Source organism: Euprymna scolopes, chromosome 24, assembly GCF_053919585.1.
Source record: "Euprymna scolopes isolate OS-2025 chromosome 24, ASM5391958v1, whole genome shotgun sequence".
NCBI lineage: Eukaryota > Metazoa > Mollusca > Cephalopoda > Sepiida > Sepiolidae > Euprymna > Euprymna scolopes.
The window spans coordinates 35,975,020-35,999,523 of NC_136505.1; the positions used below are offsets into that span (position 1 = coordinate 35,975,020).

The 24,504-nt window shown below is 32.0% G+C and overlaps 1 protein-coding gene across 1 annotated transcript in view; it reads right to left on the bottom strand.

The window, feature by feature from the left end:
• LOC145246655 (neuronal acetylcholine receptor subunit alpha-10-like) overlaps window positions 1-24,504 on the bottom strand; it is a 1,821,427-nt gene that overhangs the window by 1,371,555 nt on the left and 425,368 nt on the right. Inside the window, exon 3 of the mRNA XM_080108363.1 lies at window positions 8,097-8,196. Within this exon, the coding sequence (XP_079964489.1) occupies window positions 8,097-8,172 (76 nt within the window). The 5' untranslated portion in view covers window positions 8,173-8,196. The remainder of the gene's footprint in view (window positions 1-8,096; window positions 8,197-24,504) is intronic.

Genomic DNA, 24,504 nt, shown 5'->3' on the forward strand with positions numbered 1-24,504 from the left:
TTATTATTGGCTACGTGATGAATAAATATACGGATCTTTTTTCATAGTTTTTATTAGCAAAATTGAATGCGTTGTCCGTTCCTTCAGATTCTATCATTCGTGTGTGTGTTAGGAATATAATATCGTGAAATGTTCAAATAATTACACCCAACTAAAGATAATAATATCGGCATTGTCTGACGCCACAACTACTGGAAAATAGAGAGGGATGGTTAGACTAAGGAGGGAACACACTAACTAATATGACCTCCACTAGATGAATACGGAGAGGTATTGGAAAATTGAGGAAGCTTATTGCCACCCAGGTTCCAGTGAAAACTAATCTTCGTTTCTTGTCGATAAATCGATGATAAGTATTTGTTTGCGATTAAGCAAGATCTAATGAAAATGTTATTAAAAAAGTGAGAGTACTAAAAATCCTTGGTGACTTGTCACACAGATTCAGGAAAACCTACAGGTTGTTGTCAGTTAATAATGTCTGATTTTAACATATAGAAAAACTCTTAATCAATACTGCTACTACTATTACTACTAGTAATGATACTACTAATAATAAAATCTTCAACAGCAGTAAAACAAAAGGGAATCAAGTAAACTCAATGTTTATTGTAAGTAAAATCCCGCTCCATCGCCACTCAAAAATAACTGGGAAGGTCATGGAGGATGGAAAGAACAAGGAAGGAAAGCATTAATAGGAAATGCTGGATGAGTGCAAAGAGGACTGGGACCATGGGGAAATGTATAACCACACACATCCCAGTAGAGGCGAATGGTCGATTTCGGCGAGAAATGGTTATTGCGATAAAGATATTTATTTGAAAAGGTTATCGAAAGAGAGTTTCTCATCCAGACTCGAGGGAGCAACACAGGTTGCTGACAGATAGAAATTGATGACGATGGCCTTTGTCTAAACGCATACTGAGTACAATAATAAAAACAATAATAATAACAAGCATAAAGCGTGGAAGGTGCGCATTTTTTTAATAACAGGAAAAAAATGAAATAAAACAGAATAAATTTAACACAATTTTTTAGCAAATTCTTTTTTTTTTAACTTTACTAAGCTAAAAAATGTCAATACATAGCACATTGTTTCGTTTTTTTTCTGAATAATTTTTAAAAAAATTATACAGGAGCAGATGTCCAAAACTTGCACATCTTTTTAATTAAAAACTATAATAAAAAAAAGCTTAAGTCTCTTCGCAATATGACTTTTTTAAAATTATAAAATAAAACAGCAAATTTGGAATCGTAAAGAGACAACCATTTTTTTAAAATACTTTTGAAAAGTAATGGTTTTAATTTTTTTTAACTGATAACGAATGGCCATACAGACAGGTTATTTGTTTCTTATTGATTAATGTTTACGCTGATGATGTTTTTCATATGACACTGGATGTACGAACAAGTAAATAATAATAATAATAATAATAATAATAATAATAATAATAATAATAATAATCTATATATATAAAAGTGTAAATTTGGTTCGTTACAAGTGAATAAAACCATATTTCTACGTTACCTATTTATTTGAAATTTTCAGACACCCCATCTTTAGAGTCTAGGTATGTTTTTATGTAATTAAAATAAATTTAACTCGCGAATTATTAAAATATTAAATAAAATAAATATTTTTCGTAAGCCGTTACTGCGAATCTGTTCTGTTGATACAACTGAACTTCCGGTTCGATTCATTTCACAGCCACGAATTGACGAAAGATTTCATTTCCTGTTAACTCGATCAGTAAAAAAACCCAAAAAAAAAACATAATTCATTTGTTTATCTTCCAAATTTTTTAATTTACACATTTTTTCTTTATTATATAAGGCAAAAAAAAGTTTGTCGCTTGCTTTTTGAGTTTTTTTTTTTCGATATAAGATTGGTTGGTAAAGTACAGTTTATTTTTGTCCGTGCTATTTTTTAAATCGTATTTTCAGGTTTACTTACAGTTTTATTATGTTTTTTTTTATTCAATTGTAAGGTTAAAATACACCCTTCCCTCCCCATGTTAAGAATGGCTTTTTAAATATTAACGTTATTATTACAACATGGACCACTCTCTGCATGAGTACTGTACTTTCACCTAACAATTTAATAAACAAAACATGGTACTTATGCAGAGAAGATACCGTGCTGAAATAAGGCTATTAAGAAAGCCATTCTTAACATGGGAAAGGGAGAGTGTTCTGTAACTATTTTATATTTTCACCTAACAATTTAACAAAAGATAGTACTTATGCATAGAAGGTACCGTGCTGAAATAATACCGTTATTTAGAAGGCTATTATTAACATGGGAGTTTTGCATCTATTCTAAAATATGAATGCTTTTTCTTTATTAAAGAAATTGGGTACTCGTGCACTTATTGATCCGTGCTGAAATAATAACTTTATTATTTAAAAAGCCATTCTTACCATGGGGAGAAGATGGTGTTTTGTAACTATTCTGGACTTTCATCTAACAATTTAATAAACAAAAATTAAACTTAAGCAGACAAGGAACAATACAGAAGCATTAACATTATTTAGAATACAATTGAATAAAAAAAAAACAACTTTAATTAAACTTGGAAATACGATTTAAAAAATAGTACGGATCGGTAAGTGCATTAGCACCAGAAATTTGTCTAATTCATAATTTCTTATGTTATTGGGGGGGGGGGAAGGTAAATATGAGGAATTACTCCACCCTCGAAAATTCCTTTAAAATTACCACTCTATAGGGTTTCGGGGTCGCTGAAAACGAAAATAACCTTTATAATTAAGGCAAACGAGTAGTTTCCAATATATGAAGAAATGTTAGTTTTAAAAAGTGAAGAATCACTTTTCCATAATAATTTAACGTAAAATGATCACCCACTTTGTGGCCACGATTTTTGGGGTGGGGGCTTTTTTCTACCCTTGGAAAATCTTTTAAAATTACCTACTTCAATTGGTTGGAGGGGCAGGGGGTCGGCCGCCAAAACACCAAGCCCCCACACACAGACACTGAAAAATGCCCCTCTCTCAGGTGGCCAGAAAGTGGGTGCTCATTCTAAGTTAAATTTAAATCGAAAAGTGATCACCCACTTTTCAAAAAAGTAATTTCTTATGAAAACTTTCTTTTTGCGACGGAAACGGTTTGTAGATTCGTTTTTAGTACACTGAAATCTACAATTAAATATTTCGTTATATACGAACATGAGGCGGGCCTTAAAGTAAAATAATACCGGATTTTGGGGTCAGATTTGCTATTTAGTTGTATAATATCCTCAAACCAGGTAATCACTAAAAAGGGCTCTTAAAAGTCGTTACCTGTATCGATCAAAATTTAAAACCACTGATTATATGTCAGCCTACATCACAGTAACATATATTGAGTGAGTTCCTTACAGTATTTTGTATAGTTTTTTAGTTTAAACTCATTTTCCCAAAATTTCCCCAAACTTAACGTGTTCGATACAGTCTGCCGCCATTTGTATTTTTCAAATATACCGATAAACACTGCATGTTTTTGAACTGATTAAACATTATACATTACATAAAAACACTACAATCTTATCCAGTTAGGTAGAACATTTACTTTTCTTGCCTTTTGATAACATTTATTTGTTATATATTCATTTTTTGACAACTTCTTTGTATCTGTTACTACAAACCCTTTTCATTTAATGTAACGTTTAGTCAGCTCGAAAAACAGTGTTTATCGGTGTATTTGAAAGATACAAATGGTGGCGGACACTGTTGATTATGTTAAGTTTGAGAAAGTGAGTTAAAACTAAAAAAAACTATACAAAATACTGTCACAAACCCACCGATTATGTCAGCCTATGTCATAGTAACATATTCGGTGGGTTTTTGACACTGTATTGTATAGTTTTTAGTTTTCAACTTCATTTCCCAAACTTAACGTATTCAACAGTCTGCAACCATTTCTGTTTTTCCAAACGATTAAACATTTTACTTTACATAAAAACACTAAACAATTATCCAGTTAGGTAGAAATGTAACTTACCTTACCTTTGCTTTCATTTGTTTTTGGACAACTTTTTCGAATCTGTGTATAGTACCCCTCCATCACTCAAATATTAATTACTAACTATACTTGTTTGTATACAGAAAAAACAAAAACATTTAGCGTTTCAACGTTAGCGTTATCCTCTGATTGTTGGTCGAGCCCAAGCAATGATTTACGGTAATCCTGAGGATCAGGCTCCAATTCTGAAAGATTACCATTTTTTTTCATTTTTTTTCTTTTTTTTTTTTTTTAGAGTGGATTGCTGTACTAAGAATATAAGAAACATGCATTTTCTCTTTTTATTTGAATTTTCCATTACACCAAATTTAGCCACAGCAACGCGTGGCAGGGTACAGCTAGTTATAACAATAATAATAATAATAATAATAATAATAATAATAATAATAATAATAATAATAATAATAATAATAATAATGACAATAATAACAACAACAATAACAATAATAATAATATTAATAATAATAATAATGACAATAATAATGACAATAATAACAACAACAATAACACTAATAATAATAATAATAATAATAATAATAATAATAATAATAATAATAATAATAATAATAAAAATTATGAATAATAAATAATGCATCCATGAAGCACATGTACGAGAACGGATGACCAAAGGTAGAACCACACTGGGGGTAAAAGACACAGAAAAGGGGACCATCCCAAGCAACTACGGGCGTATTACTTGTTTACCTACAATGTGGAAAATAATAACAGCACAACTGAGGGAACAAATTTAGCATTCCCATCATAACTAAGGACCATAACGAGGAACAGAAAGCATACCTAAAAGGAAAAATGGGAACATGACTTATTATTCATAGACAAACGATTTCGAAGGAAATTAAAGTAGAAAAAAAAGCTTAGCCATGGAATGGATATACTATAAGCAAACATAATATAGAACCCCGCAAGCATGGATAATAGAATGTCTGGGAATGTATAAAATACCGGGTAAGATAATAAATTTGATAGAAAATTCGACGAGAACATGGAGACTTGACAGCTGATAGGCAATACGTAACTGAAATCGAAATAAACAGGAATCTTCCATGGTGATTCTCTACCACGATTACTGTTGATTATTGCCATGATGCCCCTGAACAATATACTAAGAAAATGTCAAGCTAGATAAACGTTCAATTACAGAGAAGAAGGAATTAACCACCTAATTCACATAGATGAACTAAATCTTATTGCAAAAAACAAAGACAGAACTAGAACGGTAATTAGCACGACCAGACTTTTAGCCAAGATATCCGTATGGAATTCGATATGGAAAAGTGCCCACTGGTGATCATTAGAAGGGAAAAACTGGAAGTTTATAGTAAGTTAATAGTGGAAGGTATAGTACTACTTAATCAAACAGAGATGAGGACACTTGGTGAACATGATAGCTACAAATACTTGGAAGTGCTGGAAGTAGGCATCATTAAAGCAACGGACATGAAAGAGAAAATTAGAATGGAGTACCTACAATAATAGGAAAGCTCGTAACTAAACTGTTATGTTTGCAGGTTGAACCAAATAACGTATAAGGCAATACAAATGAAGACTCAACAAACAAAGGTAGATCAATAAGAAGTGTATTAGGAAAAGTATATTTACATTATATTTACATAGTGGTTGTCAAGTAAGAGAGTCTTGGCTGGAGAACATATCTGCTCTCGGCTCGGCCTTCGGTGGCTTCTGGTTAACACACACTTAGACTAACCGAGTCTTGTTATTTATGTGTAATATTATCCACATATGTAAATGAGTGGGTGCAACCACAACAACTAAACGTGAACAGTATGACTAATAAAGGACTCTGGACAGTTCACAAGCTGGACCAAAGAAGAACTAAGGAAGCTCGACGAGAAGACCGGGAAACTCATGACGATGCAAACTGCACTTAACCCAAAGGATGATACTGATCGACTATATGTGAAAAGGAATAAAGGAGGGAGTGGGCTAGTCTGTATAGAAAACTGTATAAATAACACGAAAAAAATTAGAAAAATACATAATCCAAACACCTAAAGAATGATTACTGCTGCGGAAGACACATAAAAAAAAAAACAAATAAAATGGAAAAAGGAGATAACGAACAGAACGAGGAAAGAGACATGGAAAAAGAAAAAAGCTACACAGAATTAAAAAAGAAGAGACTAACGAAAACATCTGAAAATGGCTACAAAAAGGAAACCTAAACAGGGAATCTGAATCACTAATAAGAGTTGCACAACATAACACAATTAGAACCGACCACATAAAAACAAAGGTTTGATAAGACACAAGAAAACAACAAATGCAGACACTGCAGACAAAGAAACGAAGCAATAAACCACATACTAAGTGAATGTAGAAAACAAGCCCAAAAGAATATAAAAATAGACACGATCAAGTCGCGAAGGCAGTACATTGGCAATAATGCAAACAATTGCATCTTGAACACACAGACAAATGGTACAAGCGCAAACTGGAAGCAGTACTGGAAAATGAAAGTCACAATACCCCATGGGGCACAGATATACAAACAGATAAACACATCCCAGCAAGAAGACCTGGTGCCATAATAATTTTACAAGAAGGAAAAGTTTTGCCTATTGTAGAATTTGCTGTTCCAGCCGAAAACAGAGTTAAGATTAAGGAGACTGAGAAATAGAGCAAATAAACGGAACTGGTCCGAGAGCGCAAATGAATCTGTAAAATGCAGAAAGTCATGACAACACCAGTAATAGTAGGAGCTCTAGGAACAATACCAGAAAACTTTGGAAAAAGAATGCGAGAGATTGGAATCAGGTGAATGGCCAAGAAGATACAATGGATTTTATTAATAAAAACTGCAGAAATATTACGGAAAACCTTTACATGTTAAAATAAACACCACACATTTAGTACACGTACAAACTGGACACAGAAACGGCTACTTATGTAAAACACAAAAGAACATCACATGGAATCATCAAAACTGAAACTGCATAATTGTAAGATGCTGCCCTTTTTTTCGTGTGAGTGTCACTATAAACGGGAATCACATCAAATAATGAGGGTCAAGGGGATGGAAAGATTAAGGAAAGAAAGCACTTGCCAGACCTCCGCTGGCAAAGTGCAAAGAGGGTTGGGACCAAAGGGAGATTTATTGCGACCCTAATTCTAGTGTAGACCAATTGCCGCCGCCAACGAGAAATCAATGGTAAGCGGCTGTTTCATGCAACTTCTTTGGCAAAGGTTATCGAACGAGATGAGAAGTACTGAAAGTCTGGGGAGATATATTGTCACTCCGACACCAGGAACACCACAAGTTGTTCTCAAAGAGGAAGGTGTAACTATTCCAAGTGAGGAAATATTAATAATATTCCTCAAAGTCTACCTCCTCATCGTCAGGTACCCTTTTAAAAAGTGTTTAGCACTATTTATCTTTAGTATGTTTAATTGCACCTATTATAGTTCAACTCCCGTCTGCAATATTATCATCCAATTTGCTTCTGGTATTTAACTTTATCTTATTGCTTCTATTATTTTCACTATAATTGAATTCCTAAGCTTGACTTTACTTTCGTGAGAAACGTGACTGGCAAACGTCATCGATAGTACAATCAGATTGATCAGTTTATCCGTTTGTGTTTCTACGCTTAAGGAAAAAGAACGTCTTATATTTCGATGTTCTATTAATTCTACTAATTCTAACAATCCTTTTAAGAAAGAAGCACTCATACTATTTTAGTATCATCTCTATTAGATTCTTTAAGTGCCATGCCCTAAGAAAACACGTGATATAAATAGAAAACAAAATGTATTTCGTGCTCTTTATAGAAAGCTTCGCCACATGGTTAAAGAACAGAACTCCGCCCAGAGGTCAACTGTTTCATTTTTAACTCGCGTGTTAAGTAACAAGTCAGTGGGCGGCTGAAGCAACATTCGGTACATATACTGTATAATCCGTATTCTCATATATGAATCTTTAAAGAAAACTACACACATTTTATGAAACGAGTCGGAGAAACGGTTTTTACGAGTTTATAACAATCATGAATTCACCTTAGACGTGTATATTACAAACAAAATAACAAAACCTACTTACCATATCGAATCTTTTCACTGGCACAAAATGTCAAGGTATACAATCCAAACCGTATGATCCAAAAATGGATATTCATGATTCCAAGAAATTGATTCTGAAACTGTACGAAAAGAACAAACAAAATATATTTATATATATATCGGGTGAAATAATTTCATATTTGAATTAAGGGAACCGTCTTAATAAATGCTAAATATAATCAGTGTGTTATAGGAAATTGCGGGAATATTCTGGTTCTAAACCAAAAAAAAAAAAAATGAATACATTTAAATTCATTAATGGTATGCAACTTACAAAACAGAAAAATTTCGTGTTATGACAACCATTGACAGAAAACGGCGCAACTTTAAACAACATGTTTAAATTTTTTTATTAAAACTTGAAAGAAAATTTAATTTAAAAATTGTTCTCCCATAAGAAAGTAAACACTCAATTCAAATGTAACTAATATTTAGAAATCAGTGGAAGCAAAAAATTCCTTGGTTAGCAGATAAGCAAAAATCGTATCGCTGATCGTAAGTTGTCTATGTATTAAAATAATTGCAATTATATGTCGGTTTAATATTTGTCGCTCTGTCGTAAATCACTACTATTTTATGAAAGTCATCTGATCAATGTTTCAGTGTATTATTTCTACCTTCTTAGAGTTTTGCACATTTTGTACTTGCTTTTTTCTTTTTCATAAAAACGACATATATATATATATATATATATTATATATATTATATATATATATGTATTATATATATTATATATGTATTATATATATATTATATATATATATGTATTATATATATATTATATATATATGTATTACTAGCATTTCAGCCCGGCGTTGCCCGGGTGTTTGGAGGTGTATGTTGAGAAAAAAAAAAAAAAAAAAAAGAAAAAGCGGTAATTTTTTTTTAAATTTGACCCCAATTATGTCCCCTTAACATTTATTGTTTTGGACTCCAATCAAGTTATTAAGTTATATCCATGTCCAAGGAACCTATATCTAAAATTTCAAGTGTTTAGACCCACAATTGGCGGAGGAGTTTGGTAGAATTCTCAAAGGTCAAATCGTTGAACTTTGACCCCTTGCTCGTGTGTTTGGAGGTGTATGCTGTGCAAAAAAAGCAAAAAAACAAAAATATAGTTAATTTTTTTAAATTTTGACCCCTATTATGACCCCTTTAAATTTATTGTTTCGGGCTCAAATAACTTTATAAAGTTAGATCCATGTTCAAGGAACCTATATCTAAAATTTCAAGTGTCTAGACCCAAAATTGTCGGAGGAGTTTGGTAGAGTTCTTAAAGGTCAAATCGTTGAAATTTGACCCCTTAACAGCCAAATTTCTGGCTGACATCCGTCACATCGATTTTCCCAAATCTCAGTACCCGGTATTTCAAATTTCGAGTCTATAGACTAAAAATTGACAGAGTTATTGCGTAGGGAAATGTACACAGACACACAGACACACAGACAGACAGACAGACACGTTCACTTTTATAGATATATAGATAGATATATACGTATTATATATATATATATATATATATGTGTGTGTGTGCGTGGGTGTGTGTGCGTGTGTGTGTGTAAACCGCGACAGCTGCATATATTATTGTTCTCAGTTGATCATTTGTTACTTTTAAAAATGTTACCATAATGAAAGTGGGTCGGTTGTAGTAAACTATGTAAGATGCCCGTTATGTTTTTTTTAGAAGTTTTCTTTTAATGTGAACATCTAATGAGTACGTGACTAAATATGCAGCAATAACAGTATTTTTCAAACTTGTTAGTCGCAAAACGAAACAATATTATGATAGCCTTTTTGCGTAAATGTATAAAATGACGAAATGAGAAAAACTTGAAATTTGGAACTTGGAAACTTAATGTATTACACTATATATGCAATAGCACCCAATAGAAAGGCATTCATTGATCTTCGATCTTTAGTGTTAGAATAGTACGCATCCAAACTGATATAATGTTATTAAATAAGTATAGAAAATACGTTAAATATTATCAATGCTGTTCAATAAATCATTCTGGTATTCTTAAGAATAACTAAATCAAGCAATAAGATACATCGTAATTGTGTAAATAAAAACATGCGGATGGCCAGATTCTATAAGGTTAAAACGTTATTGCATAATTTTTAATGACGATGCAAAATGATGTATTTTCAAATAAATGTTCGTGATAATACCTGCACTCTATGCATCATTTTAAAGAGCGTTTTTCACTATTTTATCAGTTAAATTTCAATCGTGTTGAAACAATTTTCTTCTGAAAACGTTGAATACAAGATAAATAAAAAAAAAACAAATTCGCAGATGTTTTATTTCAATTCAAGGTAGACCAAAAAGATATTGAAACAGCGATACCAACAAAGCGCTTGGCCCAGGAACAGTTTCGAACGCACAAGACAACGGGGGTTAAGAAATTTTATGCCGGGGATGAGAGTCTTTAAGGGGCCGGTTATTGGATGTTAACGATTAATTAAGAACCTTAGTCGAAGCAAATCCATGCACAACTGTTCAAGAATTTGCTTCCGAATTAGACGTAACGTACAGGACAATTTCGAACCACTTGAAAGAGATTGGAAAGACAAAAAAATACTTGATAAATGAGGTTCTCACGAATTGAACGACAACCAATACTATTCTATAAAGATAACACGTCAACCGTGGATTCCAGGTTCGAGTGACAATACTACTTTAATAATGTATCCCCCAAGTGTGGCCTCTTTATACCGTGATTAATCACACTTATTACATAACATCATATTAAAGTTAAATTATCATTATAATCTTGTCTGTAATGCTAGCTTTTGCAATGGCATTTTTGTGGGCTTTTCAGACCGATATCTTACTAGTTTTTCATCAGCCATTAGTCTGGAATAACATTTAATTACAACGTGCTCTGGTTAAACAGACGCATAAGGAATGTCCGTAGTTGTTGCTTTAACATCGACTGGTATATATGCCTTGAAGTCAAATATAAAATCAGCTGCTGTTGCTTTCAGCTGTTCATAAAAAAAACACACAAGAGAATAGACTTTCTGCCTCTGCTTATATAAAGTTGCCAGAAGAAAAGATAAGTAATTGTTTTTACTTGTAAACCTATAACAATGTTGTTTATCTTTTGTAAGCAAATGGCATTCTTATCAGATTGTTTGATATCCACCCTATGAATTACATTTTGTTTCTAGGCTCTTTGCCAAGCTTACAGAATGGTAAACATTGTTTTTAAGATATTTTTGATAATCGACTAATATGTATATATATATATATATATATATATATATATATATATATATATATATGTATATATATATATATATATATAGTGGAAATGGTAATTAATGTATATATATATATGTATATATATGATAATCGACTAATATGTATATATATATAGTGGAAATGGTAATTAATGTGTGTGTATATATATATATATATATATATATATATATGCCTGTGTGTATATATATTTTGCAAGAGGTAGAAAGAGAGAAACATGCAAAAGTGCGGTACATTTCTTGCACTAAAGTAAATATATTAAAAAACATCGCGCCGTTTCACATTAATGACAACTTTATTCAAACCTGAAATACTTCAGTATAAACTGCGTATATATGTGGTTTATCAGCCGAAACATTAATCAATTTTCATATTTGTTTTACATACGTATTATTAATTGACTGTTATTTATTAGTATGTCATTTATTATTTTATTTAATCATGGTTTTGATTTAATATATCACATAATCCTGTTTTGGAATGTTGTTTTGTTTTCGTAACTAATAGTTAACGTTTTATTCAAATATTCCTTTATGTAATCAAGTTCAAATTAGCACGCAAAATGAAGTATTTCTTTCCCTTTTTTACTGTCATATTTAAATAATAAATAGATCTGTTACGAAATTGCCAAAATGCTTACGTTTCTTGATTACACCGTAATTACGAATAAATTGGTTTTATTTAAAACCATCACGATTATTTGGCGTAAGTAGTTAGTAATGGAAGCATTATGGTTGTAACGTGTGTGGTAAATGATTCTGCAAAACTGGAAATCAAAGTAAAACAGCAAAACGAAAATAACAATACGCAAAGTAATCCTCACAAGATAATGTATAAGGTACCGTCAATAAGCTTGCAAACTTTTTTAAAACGGGCACTTTTATTGATAGTCCACATATGAAACTCTAGTCTTCTCCGAAGTAATCTCCACCGGTTGCAATGCACTTATTATGCCGTTCCAACAACTTCTGTAAGTCACCAGAAAGTGCTCTTATGTGTGCGTGTCAGCAACCTCATTCTTTTCTTCAATTATATCATAACAACGTCTAAGGTTTTCTCTGTAGTAAAGGGCATAACTAAAAATTCAAGAAGCAAGATCTATACTATAGAGAGGATAAGGAACTGTCTTGATTATCATCTTGGTCAAATAGACTTGTGGACTGGTGCGTTCTCACAAATCTTCCTCATCTTTAGTTCCTCGCGAATAATCGTGTGGACAGTTCCTACACTGATATCAAACTGTGCTTATTGTCTCTATAGGCACCCGATAGTCCTTATTCATGAAATTATTTATTTGGCCAATCAATTTTAGTGTCCTGTTTTATGCCTCCCCTACATCCCATTCTCCTTCACAGATACCCTGCCTATCTTGAATCTATTATGCACCTCCATAACCTGATGTTTTATTAAGATAAGATGGTCCAAAAGCAGTCTGAATCATTCCTTACGTTTCTGTGGCATTCTTCAAGGTTAAAATATAATTTTATTGCATAATGTGATTCTAACGTGTCTTCACGTCCAGATTGCATTTTTAAATTCAACCAAGCCTTATTAAGTTGTATTCTAAATCCTACTGTAGCTGTTCATTTGAAGCTGAAATCATAAATGGTCATCATCATGAAAGGTGTATAGCAATAACATACTGAATTTTCCAGATTCTTGGATGGATTCAAATGCGTGTATTAAAAAAAAAAATCTTGAAACATCCTAAGGCATTCTGTAAAATGCATGTATAATTTTACTGCAAAAGAAAAAACTAATTTAATTTTACCTGAATCTGTAACTAAAACATTTGTGTGCTGGAAGATGAGTAATTTTCTAAATCAGAAAATCGTTTATTAATAAAGATGACTAAAGTTCATTGATTTATTATCAATTTTTAAAGTTTGTCTGCGCATACAAATATATAAAAATATACGCCTACGTTTACCAATGCAGGAGGTAAATAGTGCCTCACCATCTTTTGGAGTTATACACAATGTGCCCGTGTAGGTGACGATACATTTCCGCCACTAATTGCAGTTGTAGTGTTTCTTAATATGAATGGCGTAAAGTAAACTAATTATTGATGTTTAGCTGGAATAAAGACAAGGCCATATTAAAGATAGCGGTATTTATTTAATATATTCTGTGCGAGATAATGTTATATGTTATTTGTATAGGTAATAAGAGTAATTTAAAGAAGTGTTTGTTGGGAGAAATATCAACTGTTTATCTGGATTACGAACTATTTAAGCGTAACATCTCTATAAACGTCTGGTAAAAATGACAAGAATGATAATCATGTGAACGACGCCACAGTTTACAGCTATGCGTTTAACATTAAATATCTATATCTATATATATATATATATATATATATATATATATATATGTGTGTGTGTGTGTGTGTGCGTCTGTGTGTGTATGTATAAATTTTGAATAAAATTGTGTAAACTAACAATATAAAAAATTTATTATTCGTCAAGGAATATAAAAATTCATTTTTCCCCTTAGTATATGTATTTTCAATAAAGAGTTCGTCTCATAAAAACACCTTTTCTTAATAAAATACTGTTTATAGGCCGTTATAAAATTTCGTTTGAGATTGAAATGCTAAAACGCTTGCATGAAAACACTTAAACAGCAAAAATAAAAATGGGATTTTCTATGGGGTAGTTAGGTTTAATGGAAAAAAATAGAGGTATAATCTAAGATCCAAGGCATGAGAAAAAGGTGAAATCCTCATCAAATGGAGAGTATTTAATGTTTGAATATATTAATGCATAACACGCGATAAGGTAAAATCTATTGAAGATTGTAGTATTTCAACAAATGTACAGTATGAAAGATTTTTTTCTGAATATTTTGTTAGATCATGGTTAGTGAAAATGTTCTTATATAATTTATATATTTTAAAGTAATATATATTTTATTCCAAATGATAATTTACACTATTGCTCGATCTTGGATTTTGAGCTTCTTTATCTGGATGAGATTGTCTTATGCGTATTGATAGTAATATTTATAAGGACCATTATTTTACAGACAATTTGTAATGTGAGAAACGTTTAAAATTTCACTAGGTTGAGCATTTGGGAAGTGATATACAAATTATCATTAGCGTATGAAGCGATGCTCTTTGTGTAAACGAATTGAGCTTAGGTACTTAGAACAATGTGAAAACATTGTTACTTCACTGCCCACATAGTGCAACGGTTAGAAGCTCCGACTGTCGTTTGGGCGATCGGGTTTCGATCCTGACTTGAAGTAGTTTCATTGTCTAGCCGCACTGATGAGCTGTGAAATAGCGAAACAGTACTGTATGTGGATGACTATACATATATATATATATATATATATATATATATATATATATATATATGTATATGTGTGTGTGTGTGTGTGAGATGGAAATCGCTCCAGAGAAAATCCATATATTAGGCAACGTCAAATTAAGCCGAGAGAGAGAGAGAAAGAGAGAGAGAGAGAGAGAGAGGAAGAGAGAGGGGGAGAAGGAAAGACAAAGGGGGGGGGAAGAGAGATAGATAAATAGATAGAAATGAATATGTGATCTTAATAATACGAGTTTAATACATACGACTATTAATCGGCATCCAAATAAACTTTTTACTGCATATTAAATATATAAGGATGTTTAACTCACTAGGGATGGGACAACAGAATATTCTTTTCATTGTTTTGAGTCTCGAGTGTATATCTGTTGGTATCTTACATGCTTTTATATAGAGTGATGTGGTTCTCAATTGATTAACTGTGTCTATCTCTGTCGGATATATGCTCGACAGTCTAACAGTGATAAGAATATTCTGTTGTTACATCTCTTACAATCATTTTACGGGTATTTGTTTACGTCTTCGAAAACAAGTATATATGTTCAGGTAATGACATGATGATAAGAGGTCCATGTTGCAGAAGCTTAGGAGATCATTTTTTCTGGCTTCGGCGACGGTGTTCAACTAAGCTGCTTTCCGGAGACTTTTTTCTATGCCCATCTCTAAGAAAAACCAGAATTTTTTATACTTAGGTATGTATTGTATGTCTCTACACTTTTCTGTATAAAAAAGAACACTCTAATTTATGTCATTGTGACAAATTGTCTTTGTGTTTATTGTTTTCCTATAAGAGAACTAAGAGGAAAGAATTGTGAGGAGGTTATTTATTCCCTTCCACGACAGAATGGTTAAACATTGATCGAAAAGTGGGATAAACAAAGCAAGCGCTTAAAAAGAAGAACACTTTGACCTAAATAATACACTTTAGCAATTTCATTGGGATTCCTCGTTACAGCGCCTCAGGCGATTAGTAATAAACTTGTTCCTTCGTAAAACCTTAAAATGTGGACCTTCTAAAACTGAACAAGTCTAACATACCTCAGTCAATTCGGACACATCCCGCCTGGAAGTGGATACCAAAACAACACAGCAGCAAATAAGATCAAAGAAATAGATAAGACAGATAATTTTTTCTACAGTGAAAGACAAAGAGGAGTCAACGACGACCATTAATCTTACACATAGCAGTTCTTCATACAAAAAAATTGTTGTGAAAGAAATGTTTAACATAATTCTATATAACACCTTAACTAGAGTTTAGTAAAACGTTAGATTGTACAAGAGAAAACGTCAAATCAATATTCGTTTGGTTCGGTTATTTTACGGCCGATCAAGCCTTTTCAGGTAATTTAATACCGAATCCACTTATTTCGGAAATAGTATTCATGTTGCATCCGATTATTTTGTAGAAGGTTTTTATTCTTCAAACTCTTTGTATCTTCTTTGTAGCGTTTGGTTTGATCGCTTTATATTTGGTTTTATCGTTTTTGTTACCTATTCTATAGAACTTGAATAAGTTTTGCAATGGGAGAGACAAAAGCGTAACATCATTAATGTTTGGTAGATTTGAAGTTAGGAAACTCATCAAGATGTAGGAGAGACAGAAAGAGAAAAGGAATATAGAATCAAGGAAAAGGGGGAAAAGGTGGGTTGTTCTGGTTTTTGGGTTTTTGTTTTGCAGAACATAATTAAATTTTGCAACAGTAAGTAGAAAAACAAAAGCATCAATGTTAGGTCCATTTCGTCTCAGTAAGCCAATATCTCCAGACAGCCTGGTCTGGTAGCACCATAAATCATTATTGGATTTTATATTATTAATGATATATAATCTTTAATAACGAACAAATTGTTAACCTAGAAACATGTACACTATAAGGTTAAACGTCGAAATACGTAACAACAACTAGATAATTATTTACAATTTAAAAGTAATACAAGAAATAGATATTTTAGAAAACATAGGGGAGATGTAAACTTTCACTTCTGCATTACATGACGGCGCCATTGTAAGCGGCGATAACTCCAATTTATTCTTGGTCAAAAGCACGGAAAATAAATAACAAATAATATGTTTTTCCGAACACAAAATTATTTGAAACCCACACATGTATAGTATGAAAAAGTATCAATCTATAATTGTAAAACCAACTACTGCAAAGTCTGCGTAAGACAATATAATATTGCATAAACTATTTTTTTAACTAAAGCATCATTGCATTTCTCCTCGAAATACTTTTTGAATATAAAATAAAATCGAATTTTTTTGAACAATTTAATGATTTAAATTAAATATTTCTCGAATTAAGGTATCATTGGATTTGTTTTTTCTTAACATTTTTTAATCAAAGTAAAATTGTCACTGTAACAAAATATAGTTTTACTATTTTGCAGGAGCTGTCAACAAAGTTATAAATATTATATATTATAGTTCTTGGTCGCCTGTTCTATCTGGCGAAAATTTAGTGAAACACACCAAAAATGGCGCCGTTTGTGAAATGCCGTAGTGCCTAATTTTCAATTACAACAACAGATTGGAAAATCTGTTATCATAACATTCATAAATAACAAATATTGGGTGATCAAATATAACGAAGTACATCATGTTTAAATATGTAATATACTAGAAGGAGTTCGCCTGGCTATGCCTGGTCGTAAAATACGCTTAAATATGATATTTTAATAAGTCCAGATTTCGTATATATTATTATAGAGTCGTGATTTCAAAAGAAAAAAACAAACAAAAACATGGGTGCCACCAACAAGAATCTAAACTGAAAGCAAAACTGTAGCATTCAAAACTGGCGACATTACAACTGTACCAACTAAAACTAATACAATAAATATAATATAATACTAAAATGAATGTGCGAAATCTATCACGATTCTTTTAATTTTTACCTATTTTTGAACCCTTAAACTCAGTTTAACCGGCTAGACACGAATAAAAGAACAATCCATAAGCATTCAATATTGACTATAGAGCCACTTTTGTACTTTTAGTATATATATATATATATATATATATATATATATATATTCTTTTATTGGTGTCTAGCCGGTTAAAATGAGTTTAAGGGTTCAAAAATAGTTAAAAATTAAAAGAATCGTGATAGATTTCGTACATTCATTTTAGTATTATATTATATTTATTGTATTAGTTTTAGTTGGTACAGTTGTAATGTCGCCAGTTTTGAATATATATATATATATATATATATATATATATATATATATATATATATATATATAAAGCTGAACGTATGTGTGTGTGTCTGGTCACGAATAGGCTCCTATATGGTTGACTATGATAGAAAACTGATCACATATAATGATAGAATGTGTATCGAGACACAGGAATGGGTATTTTGATCTGGCATAATGATAATTCATTAAAATTTTGGGGTCTACGTACGCGCCTGGTCCACAAAGTATGAAAATAAAAAATTAAAAATTAAAAAAAAAGTTTACAGTGTTTTTGATATAGATGTACATAATAATACTTTGATAAGTATGTTTTAACTTAAATAGGGATGGTATAATAAAATTGTGAAGTCTGCGTTCGCGCCTGACCTCCATAGAATTGAAATAGGCACACACTTTAATAAAGAGTTTTCATATCTATCTGCTTAAGTATACTGTGATAATTATGTTTCAGTGTGAAGAAATATGGTATAATAAAATTATGGGGCGTTCGTTCGCGCCTGACCTCCATAGAATGGAAATATGTCACAAAGTTTAACAAGTTTTTTTTTAATATAGATCCACATAATATTGTGATAAGTGTTTCAGTGTGAACAGATATGGTATAATAAATCATGGGGTTTATCTATTTTATTTTTACTTTAATCATTGCTTTGGTTTTGATACCCCATAATTCGAAGCTATCTCTTTACAACCCTTCCTTTTCATAACCTATCATACTTTCATAAATCGGAGTCCATTTTCTGCAGGCTGTTTTGCTAGTATAAATATATATATATATATATATATATATATATATATATATATATATATAAATAATTAAATATATATATATATATATATATATATATATATAAACTCTTTAGTGGTAAGATTATCGAAGCAAAGAACACACCTATACACACACACATATATATATATATATATATATATATATATATATATATATATGGGTGTGTGTGTGTGTGTGTTTTGTTTTTGTTTTTGTTTTTACAAAGAAGTTACCATTTATGTCCAGGCGTCACTCAAGGAATAGGGAAAAATGAGGGTACAGTAGTCAATAGGAGAATATGACAGTCATAGTTTGTAGTGTAAATTTAGTTAATATGATTAATTAATGGGTACGGCTCATGAAGAACTTGTTTACGTTGGACTTGATGACGACTATATTGTAGTTAGCTTTAAAGAAGGAAAAAAGAGAGGTTAAAAGGTGTTCAATTTTAAGAAATAGGCTTTCTTCATGAAATCTGCGTTTAGTTTTAGGCACAGATTAATAGTGTGGGAAATTATTGATAATGTTTTCAGATAGACGAGTGTTTCTGGTGAATGTTTCGCAATAGGGTAAATATAGATTGGAGCTCAGACGAGCAGTGCTGTAGAAACAGCCACAAAGAAGACAGTCTTTCAAGATCTCTTCTGTTAGTACAACCTTACAGAAGATCCCAGTGGAGACAGAAAGGAAGATAAACATAACTCAGGGCAAGTTGTGAGGAAAAGGTCTAGGAGACTTGCGTACTGTCGGGTACACGAATGGGTTCTGAGTGAGGTCATAAGCAATAGAGAAATCGTGACATAACTTCCCTCATCATCTGTCTTGTTTGAGTGGGTCAACCATTCGACATTCTGAAACAGACGTGAATGTTAGCCGAAGGACGAGTAGACAGCATGTAGTCAATTTTCTGAGATATGCTATTAAAGATAGTAACTCCGCTGTTGTGGGGCGATAGAGGGCAAATATAAACGCAGTAGTGTGAGCAAGTTCTACCCGGAAGTACTTACAGGGTAAATTAGGGTCTTCTTTGCAGATGCCCATAGAACACAGAAAACCATTTTAAATTTAGGCAGATTCCCCATGCGCATGGCGATCTTGGGGGTCAGATTTGGATGTTAAGTAAGAGTATCCTTTAATTACAAACTCTTCCAGGGAAATAGTCGGTTCAATGCCAGATTCGCATAAGAATAATAGGTCTGGTTTAGTCTCCTGCAATAAGGTTTACAACTCTGGAAGGTTGGAACATAGACCCCTGATGTTCGAGAAAGAGATATATTAGTGGAGGTCTACGTTGGAAGTTCAAGATCTGGGTTTAATTGTGTATGTTTTTTTTCTGGAAACTTTTCATTATAGAGGTTTAGGGTTTGTGAAATAGGTTGAAAGACTTGCTTACAGCTGAGGACTAGAGGAAAAGTAAGAGAGAAAAGTAAACGAAGAAATATATATATATTTTTTTTTGCAACACATGATTAGGTAAAGCCATAAAAATTACCGACTAATATGACATCAAGAAGCCCCACCATCTGCATATATATATATATGTGTGTGTGTGTGTGTGTGTGTGTGTGTGTGTGTGTGTGTAAACAGCTAATTATTATTCAACTGCAAATGTGTTTGTTTTGTTTGACTTTTTTATCTTCTCGATTTTTCGGATAATACCTCACGTATTTCTATCATCTTATAATGACCACATGGGTGTTTTATTGTTTCATCTTTTTTGTCTACTTTTTACGAGAATTTTAATTGCCTTGACCACTTAATCGTTCTCAGGCTGAGTATTGTACTGGGTGATTAGTATTTTGCTGGGTTCGAAATCATCTATAGTTTTTAAGAATACGTATGGATAATACGGTTTCATATTTAAAACGTGTTAATATTTACAATTTGAAATGTTTCATAAGATTAAAGATACACCCTTTTATTAGCCAGATACTAACCTAGGCAATTGATTATATTATGAATAGATTTATAATTATATGTCGTGGTTCATTTCATTTCATATTAATTGCTTCTAAGATTTTCGACATTTTTACGTTGGAGTAAGAATTTACAATTTTTTAGCTTTTAAGTAAAACTAGATTGTACACAGGAGCAGTATTAACTCTTTAAATGGAATCAGAAATACATAATTATGAGAAAATCTGCTTTACGATTTCTTTGTTCTTATCCACCAGGAAAGCATTTGCCGTTTCTACTGGTTCTGTAGTTCTAGTTGCTTTATTGTAAACGGCTTCTAATGTTGCACCGTTTCCTCTCCTATATTTGCTGAGTAAACGCTATTTTAGACAATCCCACAACTGAATCTAATAGTGTCAAAAAGAAATAAATGTTAAAGAAAGGTAATTATCTCGTTCCTCTACGTTTGACTATCTGAGGTCTCGGCTTTCATAGGGTTCACTCCTTTAGACAAATATTATCACAGCAGGGTAAGCACGTATACAAAATCAGCATATTGTAAGATTTTAAATTATGAGAGGTAAGTTATACAATACCATTATAGAGAAGTACATGAGTATAATTTAATTTCATATGAAGGATTGCTAAAAGTGAAAATTGTTAACAAAAATTGATAATTACAAAATAAGTAAAGGGAAAATAAAGTGGATTTAAATTCTATACCGACTATACAGATTTCACATCATGAAACTATGTTTCTGTGTTATTTTATACAAGTTTCCGACGTTCGCACTCCTAAATGGAACACTAAGGTGATGTCCTTACTTCGATAATTTGATGTCTGAAAAGATATTAAAATATTACTTACACTGAGACTGACTCTAAATCCGAGTTAATAAATCTCTCGTAAATCCATACTTAATTGCCTAAGTTTTGGGCATGAATTATCATCACGTTGGCAGCCATTTTTGTTTTAGGAAAATCCTAAGCGACACGAACATCAAAAGCAAAACTGGAAAAGGTACAAGTGCACATGTTAAAAGTTTATGGCTTTATAAGAGTATTTAATTCCTCTTTGTTTTGATATGATTTGTTGGTTTTTAGTGTGTGTTTACTAATGCTGTATCGTTAAATATACAGCACATTATAGAAATGAAAGATGATCGAGAAAGTACTATGGAGTAAGCTACTATCTATATTTTTGGAAAAGGGGACTTACCTATAGATGATAACTATATTTAAATTAAAAATATGCTTCGGTAACGATTAGCGGCAGTTATGACCGTGAATCTTAAAGGTATACTTCAGAAACATAATTGCGTTCATATATTTTTGTTTTGTTAAATATACCACTGTTTCGTTTCGGTTATTATTGGCCTGCAGAGCTACTACAGAAAGAACCAGTTTTAAAGAGCGAATTTAAAATATATTTGTATGTTTTCTTGTGAAAGGTAATTTAATTACAAGACTAAATCTCTTTAGATCTGAAAAGACACGTAATTTTTTTAAACAAACAACATATATATTCTCAGATTCTTACAAGTTAATCATCCTTTAGAAGAAAAAAAATCTTATCTGCCAAAAAAATGGCCTTTGTGAAATGATCAATGGAAAGAAAGAAGCAATTATTTCTTAATTGTTAGCTTGCCAATTTTCATCAGTTCGGCTAACTTACTTTGGGTGGACAATTTTCAAGCATCTCCGTCTCATATAATTGGACTATTTGGATAATAAATGCCCATGCTATTGTGCTTTTAAAAAAGTGAATGTGATTTTTTATGAAGACCATAACGGACAAACAAGTATTTGATTAAAAAAAAAAACAGGCCATTAGATCATTATCGGTTCATGAAATGTGTCTGTCTAATGCACCTTAAAGGATTTGTAGGAATTTAAAATATAAGTAAATATACACACAATATATTTAAAACATATGCACACACATACACACACACATATATATATTGTCGAGGTAAATTTTAAATGAGAATCAGTTCGAAGTCATAATTTTGTTTATATTTTAATTGATATTTTTAACTTTTATTTTTTTTACTTATTATCGATGGTTATATGGATCTAAACATTATATAACTAAAACTCCAGGTTAGAACAATAGTTTCAATAACAGTACGTGAACATCAAATCCCCATTAGTAACAGCCATACATGTATTTTGACATTTTCTATAATATAAAACTCACCTGGCTGTTTAAATGTATGTATGTATGTTTGTATGTTTGTATCTCTGCCTTAAACTTTCGACAGAAGAGATGGATTTTCAGGAGATTGTGATCTTTTGAACCGGGGTTCTTCGGATGACAAATATCGAAATATTGGCTAAAGGCATTGATTATTTTCACCCTCAACTGAACATTTCTCTACAGGTTGGGTGTCTTTTTTTACCAATATTTTCGAAAGTCATCCCTTCTTTTCGATTGACTAGCCTTAATTTAAACCTTCGTCACTTCCGGGTTGGCGATGAACGCAATAGAAAAGACGTCACGTTTTCTTTTCGCGTTATTTTCCTACTTCGCGGTACGGGTTCGAGCCTGCCTACTACAATTATTTTTTTTTTTTGCTCAACACGCACTGCCAAACACCAAGGCAACGCCGACCACACAGGCTATTTTTTTTATAAAACGTAATTTATTTATTGTTTGGTATTGAATGAGAATCAAATGTACTACGCTACCATACCTTTTTTGTGTTTGAAATCGGGTAAACACCTTTCTTAAATAAAATCGATTGGTCATTGAGGAACCCACCGCGATCTAATAGCAGAAAGCTTTACATGTCTCCCCTCTATGACTTAATCCACAATGCATTGTAGGCTACATTGCACTGTAAGGAACCCACTGTTGATTTTATCAAATTGTTTTATATATTGGGAAAGAGGATGGAACCGCTTTAACGGGAGGATGAGTTATTCAGCGACTCCAACCTATTTTGTTATATATATATATATATATATATATATATATATATATATTGTAAAAAATATATATTACCACTTATCAAGGCCCATAGGCAACTCGAGGATAAGAGGTGAAAAGTGCACAGTAGTCAAATTCGGGAAAGAGGATGGAACCGCTTTAACGGGAGGATGAGTTATTCAGCGACTCCAACCTATTTTGTTATATATATATATATATATATATATATATATATATTGTAAAAAATATATATTACCACTTATCAAGGCCCATAGGCCACTCGAGGATGAAAGTTTAACAAGCAAAAGCGGTTGGTTGTTTTTTGTTTTACGGCATATCAGCCCTTTTCAGGTTATTTAATGCCGAATCCAGTGATTTTGAAGTACAATGTTTTAATAGAGGATATTTTTTTAGTCGGTTTCTATTTAACCCATAGTTGGTACCCTAACAGGTACTACCAGTCCGGGTAGACCTGGGAGCAATGGCAGTTAAAAGGTGGATCCACACTCCCCAAATCCCGCAAGCTGGGGCCTCTCCATCGGATATAGTTTAAAGTTATATCTAGGACCGAAAAAGTTAACTATTATGGCAAAATCTGCTCTGAATAGAAGCATTTATTTCCAACACCCATCCGTCTTTTCCGAAAATCAACTCTTGATTTTACAAAATTATTTTACATAATAACTTGAATTAAATGTTAAAATTAAAAAGTAAAGTATGATTGCTTAATTATGTTCTAAACAGAAGCGTTTATTTCAAATGCACCCCTGTCTTATCAAATAACCTACTGCTGACTTTATTAGCTGGGCTTTTCTGCTTGTGCGCTGATAAACCTCCTCAAATGCACTTGTGATGTTAACTTTAAGAAATGTTTACTTGTGCCAGTGTCGATCTTTCTTCTTTAATGCGAGTTTTTGATTATCGATTTTCAAAGACATTCGGATGCAAAACCTACGTAAGAACAATCCCAATCAGATCAAGTAC